This window comes from Marmota marmota, unplaced genomic scaffold (assembly GCF_001458135.2).
Source record: "Marmota marmota marmota unplaced genomic scaffold, marMar, whole genome shotgun sequence".
In the NCBI taxonomy this organism is placed as follows: domain Eukaryota; kingdom Metazoa; phylum Chordata; class Mammalia; order Rodentia; family Sciuridae; genus Marmota; species Marmota marmota.
In genome coordinates this window covers 6,749,170-6,771,204 of record NW_025999863.1, presented here as the reverse complement: position 1 = coordinate 6,771,204, position 22,035 = coordinate 6,749,170, and the positions used below count along the sequence as shown (strand labels likewise).

General features: G+C 39.1%; 1 protein-coding gene, 1 non-coding gene and 1 pseudogene across 2 annotated transcripts; 1 reads left to right on the top strand and 2 right to left on the bottom strand.

Moving 5' to 3' along the window:
- Positions 1-831, bottom strand: LOC107157543 (annotated as a pseudogene).
- Positions 832-17,769: 16,938 nt separating this feature from the next.
- LOC107157542 (putative gustatory receptor clone PTE01) lies at positions 17,770-18,726 on the bottom strand. The gene has a single exon (XM_015503898.2). It carries the CDS (start codon positions 18,631-18,633, stop codon positions 17,770-17,772), a length of 864 nt encoding a protein of 287 aa, XP_015359384.1. The 5' UTR covers positions 18,634-18,726.
- A 1,904-nt stretch (positions 18,727-20,630) lies between these two features.
- On the top strand, positions 20,631-20,735 carry LOC125619848. Its single transcript, XR_007351444.1, has one exon. It is a non-coding gene; the product is annotated as a U6 spliceosomal RNA (small nuclear RNA).
- Positions 20,736-22,035: the final 1,300 nt, after the last annotated feature.

The following is a 22,035-nucleotide window of genomic DNA, read 5'->3' as shown; positions in this document are numbered from 1 at the left end:
TTAGGCCATCCTGCTGGGCAGCCTCCTCAGGGCACCTTTAATGTCCCTGTTCCTCAGGCTGTAGACAAAGGGGTTCAGCATGGGGGTGACCACAGTGTACACCACGGAGGCCACTGCACCCTTCCTGGGAGAATGTGATGCAGCTGAACCAAGGTACACTCCAAAGCCTGTCCCTATAAATAAGCCAACAACTGCCAAGTGAGAGCCACAGGTCGAGAAGGCTCTGTACCTCCCCCCTGAGGATGGGATCCTCAGAATGAAGGAAATAATTTTATAGTAAGAGAAAAAGATCCCTGAGATGGAGAAAAGGCCATACAAGGCTACCAGAAAATATTTGACAATGTTATTGGAGAAGGTGTCAGAAGAGGAGAGATTCAGAAGTTCAGAAGGGTCACAAAAGAAACTGGAAATTTCCACACTCTTGAAGTTGGTAATTTTTAAGATCATCAAATTGTGCAACAGTGATTCTAAAAGGCTTAATAGAAAGGAAACCAAAATTAAGAAGCCACAGAGATGAGGGTTCATCATGACCAAGTAGCGCAGAGGGTGACAGGTGGCTACAAACCGCTCATAGGCCATCACACTCAGAAGAATATAATCCATACATGCAAAAATGGTGAAAATAGACATCTATGTCAGGCAGCCCACGTAGGAGATGGCTCTGCTGTGAGTTAGGATGTTCACCAGCTACTGGGGAACAGTGGTGGAGATGAAACCAATGTCAGCCAAGGACAGGTTGGAGAGGAAGAAGTACATGGGGGTGTGGAGGTGGGGGTCAGAGCTGACAGCCAGGATGATGAGCAGGTTCCCAAGCACTGTGACCAGGTACATGGACAGGAACAGTCCAAAGAGGATGGGCTGCAGATCTGGATCCTCTGAGGGTTCCATTAGATAGAATTCTGATATGTGAGTTAAATTTTGTGCTTTTGTGTTGCTTGGACACCTTTTGCAAAGCAAAGAGTTTAAGAAAAAAAAGAAACCCATCAGCAGGCACCCCTCACTCTGCGTGCATTTGAATTCAGGTATTCACTATAAAGCTGCTCACACTGGAGATCCACACGCTCTCAACATAGGTCTCTGTCCTGAGACACCCAGACTTGCACACTCTTTCACTGTCGCTATCTACATCATTCACCCCTCTCTCCACACCCTATTTCAGACATTTAACTGATCATTGTTAACAGTCCTGAAGCAGAAAGAAGAATTTCATGATTGCAGTAAATTATAGCCTACCATTTAAGGGGAAATTCAGGAAAAATAATGTTTTTTATTAAGAAAAAATAATGTTCATGAAAGTTTATTAAGAACCAGCTCAATTTACTTTGTTTTGTTCTAAGAAGTTGAGGGTAATGAGTCTCAGTCAGAAAGCATGGTCATGAGCCATTTATCTTCAAAGTGGCTCATCATTTTTTTATTTTCTCATTGCCCTCCTCTGAAGATTAAAGCTTGATCTTTAAAGGTATGTAATATAAAGCAAATTTCCTTGTCTTTGGCACATTTCAAATTTCAATGAATATTATTGAGCTAAATGCACAAAATCAATAGAAACCCTGATCACAAATGTGGCTGAAAGAGATGATATTAAAAACATAAATGATAAAAAACAATTTGAATAATTTGATTTTATACTGGATTATTTGTATGAACCCAAACAATTTCAGCAGAATAGCTGCATATTGCAGAGCTCTTCACTGTTTTTCTTTCCTTTAATCGGTCCTCCAGCTAACCCATTAAAACTGCTCCACGGTTTTGTGATCTCATTCCATCCAGTTTGAAGTTTAAGATTTCATCACCAAAAAACTGCCCAAAGCTCAGATTTTATTTCTAACCACATTATTTCCACTTTGTGGACTCTCTGGTCAGGCATTCCTGATATGCAGATTGTAATTCTCTCACTTAAGCTATGTGAGTGTAATTTGGGTTCATTCTTTGTCTCTTATTGCTGTGATTGAATTTGTCTAAATTTGGGGTAATAATTCCCTACCTTGGTTTTAGAAAACTTTCCAATTACCTAATTAGTGGTTTTGTTTCAGTTAATGTTATATTCATCTTTGGATATTTTCGATTATCCTCTTACTGTAAAATCAGACCAACACCAGTTTAATCAGGATATCTGCATGTGAAATCCTAAGTGGTTTTTTTCTTACACCACAGTTGGAATTCACTGTCTGACAACATCCTGGCTCTTAGGAAAAGCTCCATGAATATTACCTTCTCATATTTCAATAATACCCACTACCTATGTTAAAATATAGGTATTTGACAATACGTGTCTCAGGACTTACACTGTATAGAGAGATTTGAATAATTACCTGTGAAATTTGTGTTCCTAGTGAGCTAGGGATTTAGGATAAAGAGAAGGGAAATATGAATCTTAAAGGACACATCCACAAGCCTTTGAGATTAGAAAGCAAAGTTATAAATCTTGAACCACATGCCCTTGGACCATGCCCTGGGCTCATGCCCTTTTAATATGGGGAAATAAACAAGTGCAGGGAAAAGTGGTATAAAATTGTGCAGCTCCACCCTGGCTTCACCTCCTGCCCAGGACCTGATACAGCCCTTCTGTAAACACTCAACACCCAGCCCAAAACAGGTCTTCCTCTCAGCCTCAAGACAGCCCACATTCTCCCTTGCATGTGTACCTGCCTTCATAAATAAACTTCTGTCCATGCCTCTGTCCAGCTCCTGCTGAAATTCTTCTCCATCACATATGCCAAGAACCCACTGGTCCGGAGCTGAGCTCTCGCTCTGCCCTGGGAACCCCTTGGACCCATCTCCAGAAGTATCTCTTCCCCCGTGACATTACTATCTCTGCTGATTCCACTCTCCTGCAAACCTGTCTCCCAAACACGTCTACTTCATGAAAGGGGGATGTGTGATTTTCTGTTGATGTTTTTATGTCAATATTAATTTATGTTCCCATAAAGGTTTCCATTAAAAATCACCTAAAGGGTACCTAAATCTCATATAAGTAGTGTACAACAGAATACCTATTGCCTCAGAAATGTACCATTTACATTAAATTGAGGTGCTAATTCCATCTGGGAAGATCATTCCTCTACTTCAAAGTCTTTATCCTACTGAAAGCATTACCTGAAAAAAGTACATCGTTTAACCAGTAAGGTATGACAATCACTTCAAAATTGTTGTTCATCTCTCCATAAAACACAAATAAGAATTTCTATATAATATATCAGCAGGGGATAGGGGTGTGATCTCTGAAAAAAAATGCATGTCCAAATTCACTCTTAAAAGCTACATTAACTTACCAATTTAAAAAATAATTATCATTATAGTTATACTTAATAGTTGGATTTGTTTTTTTTTCCATATTATTATGAGTGTATTACAGTTGTACATAATGGGGAGATTTATTGTTACATATTCATACAGGCACACAATAAAGTGGTATAATTTGGCCAGTATCATCCCCTAGTATTTCTCCTTACCCTCCAATCCTTCCACCCACAGTCCCTGTCCTCTGCCATACTGATCTCCCTTTGTTTTTAAAGAGCATTATAGTTAAAATAGCAGTTGTGTTTATCGTGATATAATCATAAGCTCATGAAGGGGAACCAGATATGTAGAATCAAAAGGGTCTTGGCATGCATACTGGGCTACTTAACCAGATGGCCAAATGTGTCACAAGTTTACTGTGTTACATTTTCTCTTTCTCCAATAGGCCAAAATAGCAATCTTCAGGGTTCAGAGACAGAACATGGGAGTTCCCCATAGGAAAAGTTGCCTTAGCAGCTGCTGGGACAGCCCCTCAGTCATCCACTTTACTCACAGGCACAGCTCCTCTGCTTCTTCATAAGACAAAGCCACAAGGTCCTAGTTCTCCATCAGTCATTTCTTAATAAGCTCACCAGCCACCTTGCATCTTTAGGGTGGAAGGGGGTTACTTGGAGTGTCAGAGCTGCCCAAGAAGACTAGGGTGGGGGCAGCTGTGGGATCCCAGGTGGGTTACCAATTTGTTACCAAAAGCTTCATCTCGTCCCCAATACCAATTCAATATTAAAAACAGGGTTTTCAGAAAAAAATAAGGATTATTGTTTTGCTAGTAAAGGAGAAACACGGAGGAATCTTGTCCTAGAGACTGTGAGTCTCACCTACGTCTTCATCTTAATATGTGTCATCAAAACACTGCTGACCATGACATATTCTCTGCATAATGACTCCTGAAAAAATCTTATCTGGTTTATAGGATATTTCCATGTTGCTCAGGTAGAAGAGAAAGTGCTTGCATTTGAGTCATAAGAGCAACACTTGATAAAACAGCCCTGCCAGTGTGTGCCCAGTGTGTGAGAATCACTCCACTTCTCCAGGCTCTGACTGCTTAAGGAGAGAGGGAGAGCAACACAGAGCTCCAAAACATGTGCAGCACCAAAGCAAATTTGGAACTCGATAACTGATTGGTCAATGTGACTTTAAATTAAAAGATGTATGATTAGGGAAATGCCAACAGTATTGAGGAAAGAAATTGTCAACAGACCCCAGAGATGCCACAGTGGGAAACTCTGACATGAGCCTCAGTAGAAGGCTCGGGTTTCAGGGGATCCCTTCAAATCCTACCACATTTTGCTATTTTTTACTTTAGAAAATCCATGTCATGAGTGCTGAAATTTGACTAAGTTAGAAGGAATTAAATAAAAATAAAGTGTTCCTATGTCCACGAAAAGGACACAGAGTGATAGTGATTAACTTGCCATGATTTTCATGGCGCAGTGCTTCAAAGAATGAAAGTACAGACTGAAAGCAAGAAGTCCATGAATCCAAATTAATTTGGGCCATTTTGGTGAAGAAGGATCAGGTGAATTCAATGTGGAACAGATCTGTTTTAGATGCCTCCTTTGCAAAGACAAGCATGGGCCCCGGAAAGTAACAAATTGAAAGAGGGACATCTTTCCATATACACAGCACAGATGTGTGGAGCATCAAAATTAAAATATCCAATCCAGAAATAGAAACATTGTAACTTTGACTAGGGGATGAATTCTTTGAGTTGCATGAAGAATAAACTAATCACTAACAGTAACAATAATATCTAGATCTTATTTTGCTCCGAAATTTTTCAAAAATCCCACATTATTTCTTTATGAGCACGATGTACCTGTTTCATCCTTAGTCAATGCAGTTGTATCAAACAAAAATCATCTCAGATAACAACACTGAATCCAGACACTAGTGACTTGCTCTACTTCACAGACACAATAAGTGGGGTTGAAAGGCTCTAAGACCCCTTTGCTATGTGTTTTTGTTTTCTTCCATCCAACATAAAGTTCTCTATCTATGTCCTAAAGTTTTAAATATAAGGTATACATTTAAGTTCTTTCCAGTGATGTAAGAATAAAATAAAGATGTAATATTAGGTTTGCTTTGAGATTAGAGGGCTGTTTTTGATCATAAAGGGTCATATAGTGATCTCCAAGGAGGTCCTGGAGGGGGCCCAATAGTGTGATGTGTGCTGAATGATCATCAGCCTCCCCTACTGTGACCTCTCCTGTCACCTGTGGTTGTTCTTCCACAGTGCATACAGCAGGCACTCGCCCTGCTCTGCCCTTGATCACCAGGAATCCAGCAAGGAACTGCACTATGGGCAAGGCTCTCTTTCTGCAGTGACAGGGAAGAGGAATATCTCTTGGCTTATTGATGGGACAGGCTGCCAATATTCTCCTTTGATGCCCTGTGTCCACATTCAGACAGCCCAGGTCAACCAGGCTGCAGTCTTTCCAACCTAACAAACAAGAGCAAGTTGCATAATTATAAAGTTCCTTTTTTACTGTAAGTTAATGATAAATGGGGCATGCGTTTTTTCAAACTGGAACAATGCACAAGAAATTAAACAAATAATAGGGAACACATTGCTCACCCCCTGAGCCTGGGAAGCCCTGAGCCTCATTCCATTGTGCTCTGGTTTCTGACATTGTCCTCCTCATCCTTATCACCACCAGAGTCTTTTCATAGTGCTTAGGAAATCTTTTTTTTTTTTTTTCCTTTTCATTCTTTCTGCTTGTTTTTTTTTCTTTTTTGGTACCAGAACTTGAACTCAGGGGTGCCTAGCCACAGGACCATATCCTTAGCTCTTTTCATTTTTTGAGACAGGAGCTCCCTAGGTTGATTAGGGCCTTGCTAAGTTGCTGAGGCTGGCCTTGAACTTGTGAAACTCCACCTCAGACTCCCAACCCACATACACACACCACTGCACCAGGCTAGTGAACACTTCTGAGGACACATTTTGTATCCTATGGGAAACAGAACCAGTGTGAATGGAGAATAAGATATCTAATTAAATAAGATATCTAATAACCTAGCAAAAATAAAAACATAAACTTTTCAAACGAGATGCTTGAAAATTAACATACTGAAGACTCCCATCTGAATACTCAAACTGGGATGTCTGTCCTTCTGATAGAAGAACAATACTTTCCATCTTTCTTACAGGGTCCCAAGGCTCCATCTGCACCTACTGCGTTATACTGCTTCTCTGCTGGCTCATGACAAAGAAGTGCACATGCCAAGACCCACCCATACCTGGTGCCCAACAAAGGCTCAGACTCTGTGCCCAGCATTCCCATGAACATGCTGTCACAGGAGGAAGCTTCCTGATGCAGAACCACAGCAGGACAAACAGCCACGCAGCTCACTGGAAAAGAACCATGCACTGAAGGGATGCAGGCACAGGCTGATTGGGCCCTAACATATGACTTTGGAAGCTCAATGCACAGAGCTCATTATTGAACTAATTGGTCCATGCAATGCCATCTCTAAGGACTTTTCAACATTAATGCAGGAAGATGAAGAAAAGAAAATGAAGGTCCACTTAAGATTTGGACCCTAGCTATAATTGGGAGGGACTTTGTATACTCAATTTACTGCTCTCACTTTTGTCTTTTAAAGATAATCAGCTTTTAATGTCTATTCTTAGTATAAATATGCAGTATAAATGTAAATAACAAAGCATTGCTTTGAAACTAATAAGCATATGCTTTAGTTACATTTATTTGATCATTAATTTTTTTAAAATGAAACATTCAGTCATTAAAAAAAAATAGTAGTTCTCCTGCTCAGGACAATTGTCAAAGGACTCTGCATAATTAGAATGATCAGAAACTCTAAAGTGGGTCTCAGAACAAGCTCTAAGGATCTCTTCTCACTCCTCTCTGTTCCTACATTACTTTTCCTAGGCTCATGGACATGTCTGCCATTGTTCTTGTGTAACTTAAGTTTGTAGATGCTGTTAAGGAGAAGTATAGGGCTCCTGTTTCAGTGACCAGACACAAACAAGACCCGTTTAGTCAGTGAAAACCAGCAAAGGGAGGATCTACACTAAAGGGACATTCAACCAAATGAGAAATTATGTCAAAATAAAACCAGAAATAAATCAAAATGACAGGGAATACAAAACATATCATAATAATAACCTAAACTCATCAATCAAAAGACATAAATTGGCAGATTGGATTAAAAAGCAAGACCCAACAATATGTTCATGGGCAAAGACATTTGCAGGCTGAAGGTGAAAGGATTGGGGAAAAACTTATCACTCCTATGGATTGCATATACAAGCAGGGGTTTCCATTTTCATCTCAGATAAAGTAGAGTACAAACCAAAGTTATCAGAAGAAACAAAGAAGGACATTTCATACTTTTTTAAGGGAAGTATATATAAGCAGGACATAACAATTATAAATAGTTATGCCCCAAACAATGAAACATCTATTTACATCAAACAACCCCTTCTCAATTTCAAGAGTCAAATAGACTACAGCACATCAATACTGGGTGAATTTAACACACCTCTCTCACTACTGGAAAGATCTTCCAAACAAAAACTAAATAAGGAAACTATGGAACTAAATAATACAATCAATAATTCAGACTTAACATACATATATAGAATATTTAATCCATCAACAAATGTACATGCTTTCTTCTCAGAATCACATGACTCTTTCTCTAAAATAGACCATATCTTATGCCATAAAGCAACTCTTAGTAAATACAAAAATAAAGAGAGAGAGAGAGAGAGAGAGACAGAGAGAGAGAGAGAGAGAGAGAGATAATATACTACATTTCTATCAGACCACAATGGAATGAAATTAGAAATCAATGATAAAATAAAAAATACAAGTTACTGTAACAAATGGAGACTAAATTATACACTTTTGCATGATGAATGGATAGTAGAAGAAATCAAGGATTAAATAAAATTCTTACAAGTAAATGAGAACACTGACACAATACATCACAATCTCTGGGACTTCATGAAGGCAGTAGTGAGAGGAAACTTTATTGTAGGGAGTGCATTCATTAAAAGCACAAATTATCAACAAATAAATGACTAAAACTACATCTCAAAGCCCTAGGGAAAAAAAAAAGAAGAAGAAGAAATTAACACCAATAACATTAGAAGATAGAAAATAATTAAAATAAGAGCTGAAATCCATGAAATCAAAACAATTAAAAAATTGACAAAAAAGTTGGTTCTTTTAAAAAATAAATAAAATAGACAAACCCCTGGTCATGCTAACAAAAAGAAAGAGAGAGAAAACTCAAATTACTAAAATTCAAGATGAATAAGAAAATATCAAAACCGACATGTCTGAAATACATAAGATAATTAGAAACTATTTTGAAAATTTATATTCCAAGATAACAGAAAATATGGAAGACATTAAAACATTTCTAGACATATGACCTACCCAAACTGAATGAGGATGTCATACATGATTTAAAGAGATCAAGTTCAAGTAATGAAATAGAAAATGCCATCAAGAGCCTACCAACCAAGAAAAGCCAAGGACCAGATGGATTCCTTTTTTTTTAAATCGTGTAACAGTCACATTTGTAACATAGTTTTATTGCCTTGATTAATTGTATCATTAACCTATTATAAATGAAGTTATTTATCATAGAACAGTAATTTCAAGTTTTCAATTTTTTTGAATATTTATTTTTTGTTTGGGGTGGAGTCAATATCTTTTTTATTATTTTTATTTTTATTTTATTTTTATTGATTTCTTAAAAATAAATGAGAGCGAATGCATTACAATTCTTATTACACATATATAGCACAATTTTTCATATCTCTGGTTGTATATAAATTATGTCAGCACCAATTCATGTCTTCATACATGTACTTTGGATAATGATGTTCATCACATTCCACCATCCTTGCTAATCCCCTGCCCTCTCCCTTTCCCTCCCACCTTTCTGCCCTATCTAGAATTCTAGATAAGACCATATCACCTATGCACATCCTCAGTGCTCCATTAATGTCCCTGTTCCTAAGGCTGTAGATGAAGGGGTTCAGCATGGAAGTGACCACAGTGTACATCACTGGTGCCACTGGACCCTTTTTGGGAGAATGTGATACAGCTGAACCAATGTATTCGTCAATGCCTGTTCCATAAAATAAACAAACACAGCCAGATGAGAACACAGGTGGAGAAGACTTAGTACTTAACTCCTAAGGATGGGATCCTCAGAATGGAGGACATAATATTATAATAAAAGAAAAGGATCTTGGAGATGGGGGAAAGGCCATATGTGGTAACAAAAAAAATACTTGAATATGTTATCAGAGAAGGTGTCATACCAGGAAAGATTCAAAAGTTGAGAAGGATCACAGAAGAAACTAGAAATTTCCACATCTATGAAGCTGGTAATTTGCAAGATCATCAAATTGTGCAGCTGGGAGTCCAAAAGACTCAGCAAAAAAAAAATCAAAATTGTTATGCCACAGAGGTGAGAGTTTATTATAACTGTATAATTCAGAGAGTGACAGATGGCCACAAACTGGTCACAGGCCATCAGAGTCAGAAGCATATAATTCATACATCCAAAAATGGCAAAAAGTGACTTCTGCGTCAAGCAGCCCAAATATGAGACAACTTCCTTGTGAGTTTGAATGTTCACCAGCATCTTTGGGACCATGATGGAGATGAAACCAAAGTCAGTGAGGGACAGGTTGGAGAGGAAGATGTACATGGGGGTGTGGAGGTGGGAGTCGGAGCTGACAAGAAGAATGATGAGCAGGTTCCCAAGCACTGTGACCAGGTACATGGACAGGAAGAGTCCAAAAATGATGGGTTGTAGGTATAGGTCAACTGAGAGACCTATGGGGTGGAATTCTGGGATGCATGTTAGATATTATACTTCTTTATGTCTCAGATATCTTTTCAGAAAGCAATGAGAGTGAGAAAAAGAATACATCAGCAGGCCTCCCTGATACTGTGTGCATTTGAGTTCAAGTATGCACGACAAAGCTGCTCACACTAGAGATCCACATACCCTCAACATAGTTCTCAGTAGTGCAACACTGAGTCTTGCACATTCTTTCACTATAGCTCTATCCATCATTCACCCCTCTAACTGAGCAAAGTTAGAAGCCCAGGAGCAGAAGAGAGTAGTTCAAGAAGATAATAAAATATAGCCTATGGTTTAAAGGAAAACAGAATAAGTAATGACCTTTCTATTAAGAAAAAGCAATCTTCATAAAAGTTAATTAAGAACCAGGGCAATTTACCTCATTTTGTCTATGTACCAAAACAAACTTCTTTGACTTATTCTATTTAAAACGCCATTGAGGCTCCATTCTCTGACAAATAAATTGAGGGTGATGGGCCACAATCAGAAAGCAGGTTATGAGCCAGTTATCTTGAAAGGGTTTCATCATTTGTTGATTTTCCTCACTCCCCTCCTCTGTGTGTTTAAGCTTGCTATTCAAAAATTCTGTAATATGAAACAAGTATCCTTGTCTTTGACACAATCCAAATGTCAGTAAATGTGATTGAATTAAATACACATCACCAATAGTAACATTGACTACTAATGTGGCAAAGTCAAAGATATTAAAACTACAAATGATAGGAAATACTTTTGAATAGTTTAATATTATACAGGCTTTTTTCCTATTCATACAATATCTTGAAAATATCTGGCATATAAAACAACACTTTGTGCTTTTTCTCCCTCTGACCTGTTAAAACTGCTTCAGGGTTTTGTGATCTCAGCTCATCAAGTTCAAAATACAAGATTTTTTCACCATGGGAGGCCCTAAAGCTCTCTCTTATTTCCAACCATCTTATTTTCACTTTATGGATATCTGGTCATTCCTTATATATGGATTGCAGTTCTCTGTCTTAAGCCACCTGATGACAACGCTGGTTTGCTATATGCCAGTTCTCACTGGGATTGTAGAAAACAATTCATAAAAGGACAGTACAGGAAATAAGGTAAACACTTCTGGGAAATTTTCAAATTTTAAATATAGGAAAATAATTATCTATCTTGGTTCTCATAAGAAATTATGTTTTACCTTTCCAATTGCATATCTAGTGGTTGTGTCTCATTTATTACATATCCACTTGTGGATATTTTAGTATATCCATGTAATGTGACATCAGATCAACACCAATTTAATCAACATATCTGCATGTGAAGTTCAGGGGTCCTTTCTTACAATGGAGTTGGAAACCAATGTCTAACAACATCTTGGCACATAGAACAGGCTCCCTGAATATTACCTATTCTTATTGTCAATAATACCCTCTACCTATATTAAAGCATAAGAATTTGGTAATACTTGTCTCAGGACGAAACTTAGATAGAAATTGTACAATTATCTAGGAAACTTGAGTCTTAGTATTTCTTCCTGATTCCATTCTCCAGCAAACCTGTCTCCCAAACATACTTATTATTATGAATTAGGAATGTGTAATTTTCTGTCAATATTTTCTATGTTAGTATTCATTTACACATCCATCTAGTTTTTCATTAAAATCCATCTAAAGAACCTGTAGTCTGCAACACAATACCCATTGCCCCCCAAATGTACGAGTATAAATTAACATGAAATCTTCATTCCATCTGTGAGGTACATTTGTAGAATTCAAAGTCTCTATTGGATGCAAAGTGTCACCTGAAGAATGAACATTGCTTAACTGGACAGTTTATTAGTATGGCAACCATTTCAAACGCTTCTGCCTCTCTCAATGTCACTCAAATAAGAAGGTCTGTGTAAGATATTGACACAGTATAGGTGTTTGATTTTCAATAGAAAAAAAAATGCATGTCCAAATATACTATTAATGACTGCATTTATGTCACTATTAAAAATAACTGTCATCTTGTTTACCTTAGTCTTAATATGTATCATGAAAATATTGAAACACTGATGCACCCAGGCATATTCTCTACATGAGAACACCTGAAAAATTTTGTCTTGTATAAAGGATAATATTTCCAATTGGCTCCAGTAGAGGAGATTGTGCCCTGGGCTGAGTCAGAAAGGCCACAGCTCAGTCCCACACACTGACCCTCCAATGTGTGCACAGTGTGTGAATCTCCCCATGTCCCTCGCTCACTGCTTAATAAAAATAGAGAAAATCACACCCATCTCCAAACACGGGGCACCAAAGACAGGCAGGAAGGTAATAAATTTGGTCATTGTGATTTTAATTTTAAGAATTCCATGATTAGGTAAATATCAATGTTAGGGAGGAAAGCTATCTTCAGGTGATACTGGAACCTTGAAGGGTGTGAAATTCTGATCGGTGCCTCAGTTGAAGGCTCAAGCTGTAGGTGTACCTTATGTTCCTGCTTCATTTCCTTTTTAAACTCATGAATATCTGTGTCATAATCCCACACAAGACGACTATGTAAATGATATTACAAAATAATAAGGAGGGCCTGTAACTGTGATAGGGACATAGAAAGACACTTTAAAGTTGTCACTGTTTCCACAGGGCATGGGTTAAAGAATGAATACACAGACAGGAATCAATAACCACATTAATCCAAATTGATTTTGAACAATTAAGGTAAGGAAAATAGTGGAGGGGCAGGTTTCAATGCTCCACAGACTTGCTCTAGCTGCCTCCCAGTGCCAAGCAAAGCAGGGGCTCAGGAGTCAGAATGGAAGGAAGGAGATGTTCTCCCCCAGTACAGCACACATGCATCTCCAGGGTCTATTTAATCCTTACTCACTGAAGGGGTGTCAACTAGAAATCAACTCAGATGACAACAGTGACCCGCCCAATTTCACAGAGACAGTAAGTGGGACTGGCAGACTCTGAGACCCATCCCTACATGTTTTCATTCTTCTCCACCCAACAGGAAGTTTTCAGCATAGGTCCAGAGGTCTTAACCGCTGGCAAACCTCAGGTACATTTGTTAAACTTTTCCAGTTTCATGAATAGGAATGAAATAAAATCCTGACCATAGGTTTGCTTTGAGTGTGAAAGAACTTTTTACAAACATGGAGGAGCATGTGGTGAGCTCCAAGAAGATCCTGGAGGAGGCCCAAGAGCCTGATCTGTGCTGACTCTGACCTCTCCTGTGACCTATGGCTGTTCTTACATGGTGCATGCAGTATGCTCCTACACTGCTCTGCCCTGAGATACCAAGGAATCCCAAGAGGAAGAGCACCATGGGCAAGACTCTCTTTCTGCAGTGACAGGGAAGATAAATGGCAGTTGGCTTCCTGCTGGGAGCCATTAGCCAAGTAAGTAGGTATGACAATTTCCTTGCCAGCGTACCCCATGTTTCAGTGACATTGAATGTAGGTGACCTTGCTCAAGGACCAGGGCGGATTAGGGTGTTCCGGGTTTAAGATAATCGTGTTTAGGGCGTTCCCAGTTTAGGTTCCAGGTTTAAGGTTTAAGATTATTCCTGCTGGGAATAGGGCGTATCCTGCTGCCTGAGTTCCCCTTGAGTTCTCACGGGATTCAGACAGTATATTTTGGGAGACAGAAGCCCAGTGGAGGTGGATTTGGGCAGAGAACATGGATTTGGGCAGAGACTGCTGGTGTGAGTTCGGGAATAAAGAGTTGCTGTTTGAATCTACAAGCTGTGTGGTGGCTCGTGATTGTGTGCCCAGCCAGACTGCGGCATTTGTGCCCAGCCAGACTGTGGCAGCTTCCTGATGGGACAAGCTGCCAGGGTTCTCCTGTGATTTCCTGTGTCCATGGTCAGACATCCTAGTGCAAACAGGTGCACCCTTTCCCACCTAACAATGGAGTACAAGTTACAGAAGTAAAACACATTTTTTTCCTTTTTCTATATAATAATAGTAGTGTTGACACATATAACAAAATGAGATGGTGCACATGAAATAGAACACTCTGCTCAGCACCTGAGCCTGGGAAACCCGGTACATCAGTTCACGATCTTGTCTCCTGTCATCCCCTTCATCATCCTTATCATTACTACATAGTCCTTTCCTAGAGCTTAGGAAACACTTCTAAAGGACTCATTTTGTGCTGTTGTGGGTGAGATTTCTGTGTGAAATAGAACCACTGTGGGTGGAGAGCACAGTTTGAATAAGATTTCTCATCTCCCCTCTGAAACAAAAGTTTGAACACCACAACCACAAGTTGAAGCTGCATGTGGTGTCCTCCCTTCTGGATACTCAGTGGTGAGTGTCCTCATGTGAGGTAACACTACTTCCCCAGTTTTTCCCACATCCAAGGCCCCCTCTGCACTTACTGGGTCACACTACCACCCTGCAGGGTCATGACCAAGAAGTGCTGATCCTGAGACCCTACCAATTGTGGAGCCCAGGAAAGGAGCAATTGGGTCCAGAGGAACAGATCGTGTGCTCAGGAGCTTCCTGATGCAGACACCCCAGGAGGAGGCACAGCCATGCAGCTCACTGGACAAGAACCATCAATGGAAGGGCAGCAGGCACAGGCTGATTATGATCTGTGATATGACCTTGGAAGATCAATACTAGAGCTCATAATTAGACTAATTGTTCAATGAAATCCCCATCTCCTAGGAGTTCCATCACTAATGGGAATACAAAGAAAATGTATGTCCACATGAGTTTTGGACCCTAACACTAATGAGGAGCTAAGCTGTATGTTCAATTTACTTCTTTCACTTCTACATTTTTAAAGATACATGTTTAACATCCATTCTTATTAGGATAAAATATAAATAACAAAAATTTGCTCTGAGAATCTGAATAAGTCTACCCTTAAGTGGCATTTACTTGGTCATTATGGTTTTTATGGTTTTTTATTAAACATTCAGTCTTTAGTTACAGAGGGGGTCTAATGATCAACAAAACTGTCAAAGGACATTGTAGTCTTAGAATGATGTGAAACTCTCAAGAGTATCTCAAACCAAGTTCTAAGTGTCTCCTGTCACTTCCCTTGGTTCTTACTTTGGTTTTCCTAGGCTCATGGACACCTCTGCCATTGTTGAAGGTTGTAGATGTTCATAAAGTGAGGTATGGGCCCTGTGTAAGGGTAACACAAACAGGAGCTGCTCAATCTTGTCTCTGACACTGGGGGACATACCTGAGTAGAATGAGGTACAGACAGGAGAGAACCTGTGTGTTGAAACACCACTGAGCAAAGCCAATCTGTTTGTAGAGCAATGACGTATTAAATATTTAACACATATTCTAATATATATGATTAAAATATATAATATAATTATAATATATAGTGGAATATATATAATATATATATATATATATATATATATATATATATATATATATCCTCTGTGCGTAAAATGGTGTAGGTTCTTGGGTATCAGAAAAGAAAGTCAGTTGGTCATTCCACTCCAGATATACAGCATGTACTTATATAAGGGGAGTATAAAAATATAACATTATAGAAATATCAAAATATAATTTCATTTTAAAAAACATTTCACTTGAATAGTAGGAAGTTTAGCCTTTCCATATGAATAATAACTATTTAACATTTGTCCATATTTTGCACCTTCATCAAATATCAGTCACATAGGTGATACACATTTTCAGTTTAATGTGGATTCAATGGCATTGTATAAGCTATAAACCACCTTGGATGACATTGCTGAGTATCATAGACACTAACAACCTGTCAGGTATTCAAGAAAGAACCAGCTGAGACAGCAGAAGCCAAAATTAAATTTTAAGTCTCTGTATCTGATGGACTAATCACTGTTTTCCAAAAATCAGAGCGTTTTCAGCAGAATCCAGAGGTCCTAGCTGCAGGCACGTATTGAATACAGTCTTAATCCTGTCCAAGTCCATGAGTAGTAATGAAATCCTGACCTGCTCTTGGTCTCCTCTTTAAATTGAGTGAGCTGATTATCAGCATGCAGGAGGATGTGGCAGATGCAAGGGTGTCCAAGAGAGGGGGACACAGGGAGGTCTGTGTTGCATTATCTGTGCCCACTTGAGCTTAGATCTTTGTCTTATATCAGCCATTCTTCCATAGCTGGTGCAACTGATGCCACTGGCTGCTCTGACCTGGGATCCAACAGAATTCCCACAGGGAAATGCACAGAAAAACAGGGTCCTCTCCTGGACTGACAAGAATGTAAAACACAGGTTGATTGTGGAGGGGACAACCTGCCAGCACTGTCCTGCCAAGATGCCATGTGCCTCAAACCCACAGTGCATTTCAAACATAGCCTCAGTTAGTTGATCTAAACAGCTAGCACAATTTACTAAAAACTCTGATCCTCTCTATTCTGTGAAATATAATATCATGGCACTTATACCTTGGTGAAGATTTTCAGACAAATTTAAACAATCTACAAATAGCTCACACTTCAGCGCCTGGCACTCAGGGATCTCTCATTGAAGGATCATATGTTTGTATGCTATCCTCATCCAGGTCCACCTCCTCCTCCTCACCTACATAGACATCTCTCAGTGCTGAGGACAGTGTGAAGAGCACATTCCCTCCCTGTGGATGACAGTGTGCGGTAAGAAGGATCAGTGTGGGAGGAAAGGAAAACTGTAGTGACATTGCCGCCATGCTCACCACCACCGTGGATGTCACACATGTGCCTCGACTCTCAGTCCCCATGACTGACACTGTGCAGTGCTCTCCCCTCTGGGCAGCCACACTGCATGTTGGTCCTTCCTCCATCCTCACCTCCCTCAGCAGTTACCTATTTACACTGGCTCAGGTGGTGATGAGTAAGGAGAGTGAATTCCACATGGCTGGTACCCAGGGGCCTCCCACCTCATCTTTAGGGCTGACATCTGTGCACGCTCAGGTAGGGACTTCCTAAGACACAACCATTGTGAGAAGAAACACAGTGTGGGGCACACTGACTGGAGCCATCAAGCTGAAAGGCTAGAGGCACAGGCTGCCCATTGACTATAGTGTGACCTTGGAGGCTTAAAGCATAGTACTCCTGGCTGGCCAATAGGTGAGCATATCACAAACTAAGGACTTCCTAACAGCAATGGTGGAAGAATAAGGGCAGAAAATGAACATCAACTGATGTTTTTCAGTAATTCTTTGCGAAAAAAGTCCATTTTCACTCTTGAATTCTTTAATTATTATTTTTTTCACAAAAGAGAGAGAATTTTAATATTTATTTTTTAGTTTTCTGCGGACACAACATCTTTGTTTGTATGTGGTGCTAAGGATCGAACCCGGGCCGCATGCATGCCAGGCGAGTGCACTACCACTTGAGCCACATCCCCAGCCCCATCTTTAATTATTTTTTTAAAACATAGTAGCTCCCCAAGAACATTTTCATTATGTATTTTTACATTATAAATACTTGCCATTATTGTCATCATCAATAGCATAGTTTAATGGCATTAAATATAGACTTTGTTGTGATACAATAACCATCATCCAGATCCAACATTCTTCATATTACCAATATTAATTCTTATTCCCAATAGAAACACTTCCCAAATTTGCCACCCAACATAGTCTGCACCATTCTACTATGGAACTCGATGGGAAATTAACACAAAATGGGCATATTGACAGGACCAGGTATTTAGCTTCACTGCATTTTCCCACACACATTGCAATCAGACACCACAGGGACAAAGATCAGCCTCCTCAAGGCCCTTTTAATATCCCTGTTTCTCAGGCTGTAGATAAAGGGGTTCAACATGGGGGTGACCACAGTGTACATCACAGAAGCCACTGCAGCCTTTCTGGGAGAATGTGATGCAGCTGAACCAAGGTACACTGCAGAACCTGTTCCTAAAAATAAACAAACACCTGCAAGGTGAGAGCCACAGGTGGAGAAGGCTTTGTACTTCCCACCTAAAGAGGGGATTCTCAGAAGAGAGGACATAATTTTATAGTAAGAGAAAAGGATTCCTGAGATGGGAAGAAAGCCATATACAGCAGCAAGAAAATACTTGCCAATGTTATTAGAGTAGGTGTCATTGCAGGAAAGATTCAGAAGTACAGAAGGGTCACAGAAGAAACTGGAAATTTCAACATTCTTGAATTTGGTAATTTGTAAGATCAGCAAATTGTGCAGCTGAGAGTCCAAGAGACTCAACAAAAATGACACCAAAATTGAGAAGCCACAGAGGCGAGGGTTCATAATGACTGTATAATGCAGGGGGTGACAGATGGCCACAAACCTGTCATAGGCCATCACAGTCAGAAGCATATAATCCATACAAATAAAAATGGCAAAAAGAGACATCTGTGTCAAGCATCCTACATAGGAGATAAGTTCATTGTGACTTTGAATGTTTACAATCATGTTTGGGACCGTGGTGGAGATGAAGCCGATGTCAGCCAAGGACAGGTTTGAGAGGAAGAAGTACATGGGGGTGTGGAGGTGGGGGTCAGAGCTGATGGCCAGGATGATGAGCAGGTTCCCAAGCAATGTGACCAGGTACATGGACAGGAACAGTCCAAAGAGGATCTGCTGCAGGTCTGGGTCCTCTGAGAGGCTCAGGAGTTGGAATTCAGAGACACGGGTTACATTTTGTACTAGTATACTCCTTGAACACCTTTTGAAAAAAGAAAGTAGGTGTTAAAAAAATACTTATACAGGCACCCCTTATTCTGTAAGCATTTGAATTTAAGTATGTACAAGGAAGCTGCTCACACTTTAGGTCCATACTCCTTCAACAACAGTTGTCAGTAGTCAGACACCCAGTCTTTACATACTCTTTAATTCTTTCTCCATTATTCACCCCTCTTTACATACTCACATTTGCAGCATTTTCATAAGCAAAGTTAGAAATCCAGGAGCAGAGGAGAGAAGTTCCTGATCACAATGAAGTATAGCATACTGTTTAAGAAAAAAAACACGTAATAAGTAATGACTTTCCTGTAAGATAAACTAGGAAGCAGTTGATATACCTCATTTGGTTTTAAGGCCTTGGAACAAATTCCTTTGACAAGAATTTTGTGACTATGTAACGACTGCTTTTCCTGACAATTAAATCAAGGGGGATGCATCATAACCAGAAAGCAGTATGATCCATTTTCTGCAAGGGGTCTCATCATTCTTTGATATTCTCATTTGCCTCCTTTGTGCATATTTCTCTTTAAAACTTACATAACATGAAATAAGAAACCTTGCCATTGATAAACTTCAGATCTGATATACATGATTGAGTCAGTGCACGTAATCAATAATAGCACTAACCACATATGTGGCACTGGTGTACAGTGTACCTGTCAAAAATTTTTAAATCCTTGTGTCTAAAATCTCATTTGAGTAGTTTTATTTCACGCAGGTTTATTGTGTCAACCAATACAATATCAGCAAAGCATCTGTTATATAAAATGGCACTTAACTTTTTTTTTCTTTTTCTTGATCCTGTACTTCCTCTAGCCTGCCAAAACTGCTTCATGGTTTTATGATCTCAATCCATCAAGTTTATTGTTTATAATCTAAGAAAAAAGAAAGTCCTTAAACTCAAGTTTTGTTTCCATTCTTCTTATTTCTTCATGGATTTTCTGGTCAGTCATTCCTGACACTTTGATTTCAATTCTCTTATTTAGGCTACGTGAAGTTCACTTGAGTTCATTTTCATTTTTCACCATGATTGAATTGGATACAGCACAAAACAGAATATAATAACAAATAATAAAACAACTTCTTCAAAACTTTCTCAACTGTAAATTGGGGTAATATTCCCAACTTTGTATGGTTCTCATCAGGAAATTACTTTAACAAATCATTCAAGCTGCATAACTTGTAATTCTCTCCCACTATTAAGTGTCCCTGTGTATATCTTAGAATATCTATGCACAGTGATGTCAGACCAATACCAACTGTATCTGCATGTCCACATGTGAAGTTCTCCATGGTCCTTTCTTATACCAGATTTGACATTCATTGTCTAACAACATCCTGACATAGAACATGCTCCATGAGTATTATCTACTCTTATTGTCTATAATACCCACTACCTGTATTAAAATATGTTAATCTGATAATACTTGTGCCAGGACTAACATTGGCAAGAGATCTGAATCATTATATAAGAAATTTGAATTTTGGTATCTCTGCCTGATTCCATTCTCCTGCAAAACTGTCTCCCAGACACATTACTGTCATGAAATGGGGAGGTGTAATTTTCTGTTGGTATTTTCATTTCAGGGTTACATACCATAAAACTTCCCTTACAAAATTGCTTTAAAAGTACCTAAAAATATTCATCTAAGTATTCTGAAAAAAATGCCTATTGCCCATGAAAATACACCAGGTTACATTAACCTGAGGTGATAATTCCTCTGTGAAGTACATTTCTCTTATTCAGGTTTTATCTGATGCAAAGTGCTACTTGAAGAAAGGACACTGTCATTTAGTTGGAGAGTTTATTAATATGGCAATGATTTCAAAATGCTCCTGCCAATTGATTCATCACTCAAATAAGAATATGCTCGCTTTGGCAGCACATATATTAAATTGGAATACAACAGAGAATATTAGCATGGCCCCTGCTCAAGGATGACATGCAAATTCATGAAGTGTTCCATATTAAAAAAGAAAAGAATGTTCCATAATGTCTTGGTTGGGGATAGGAGTCTGATTTACAATGGGAAAAAATTCATGCTGAAATTTGCTATTAATGACTTATTTTTGTGTCTCTATAAGAGCAGACAATATCACCTACATCTTCTCAATCCTGATATGTATCAGCAAAATGAAGCATCAGTCCAAGTAGTAATATGCTGTCCTTGAAGACTCCTGAAGAAATTTCAACTTGTGCAGGGAATATTGTTTCCCCTCTGACTGCAACAGAAGGGCTGGTGCCCTGGGCTGGAGTCAGGAAGGCAGCATTTCAGACCCACATCCCACCTGCCAGTGTGTGCACAATGTGCGAATCTCTCCCCCTCTCCCTTCTCACTGCTTAAGGGAAACACAGAAAATAACACCATCTCCACAACATGTGCAGCATCAAAGGGAAATTTGAAACTCAATAAATATTTGGTCACTGTGATTTCAATAAACAAATTCCATGATTAGGTAACTATTGACATTATGGAGAAAAGCCACAGTCAAGGGCACTGAGGCTGGAATGAGGTGAATCTCTGACCTGTGCCTCATGGAAGGCTCCAGTGTTTAGTGCCTTCAGCTTCTGCCTCATTGCCAATCTTCAAATCCATGAAGATTTCCATCATGATTTCTGAAACTTTTTTTATTGTGGATGATATTAAATAAAACTAAATGGTCCCTGTGTCCAAAACTTGGACAGAGAAAACACTATTTTAACTTCCATGGGCACTGCTAAAAGGAATGAATGTTCAGACAGGCAGAAACAAGTCTGACCATCCATATTCATTTGGCCAATTTAGGACAGAAAGGATGGGTGGGTTTAATGTCCAAAAGACCTGCTCTAGATGCCTCCTGTGCCAAGCAGAGCATGGACCTGGAGTGTAAGAAATAGGAAAAAGAAAACTGTTCTAAAATGAACAGCACATGTATTTGTAAGGGCAAAAATAAAGTGTCTCATCCAGAAACAGAAAAACAGTCACTTCAGACCACTGAATGCATCTGTTGAGTGGCATGAGGATCAACCTAGTCTGCTAACAGTAACAGTAATGTCTAGAAATTTTTGCCCAGAGTTTACTCACATATCTCATAGTATACACAGAAGAGCACCAAGTATCTATTTATCTTTACTCATTGCAGTTGCATCAGTGGGAAATCAGCTCAGATGGCAAGGCTGACTCTAGACCCCCGTGAATCTAGGGACTGCCTTACAGACATAGAGATTGGAACTGACAGACTCTAAAATGGATCAATCAAATATATATATATATATATATATATATATTTTTT

What these genes read in the sequence shown, in the direction of transcription:
- LOC107157542 (XM_015503898.2), bottom strand. Translation starts at nt 18,633, where the DNA reads ATGTACCTGGTCACATTGCTTGGGAACCTGCTCATCATCCTGGCCATC.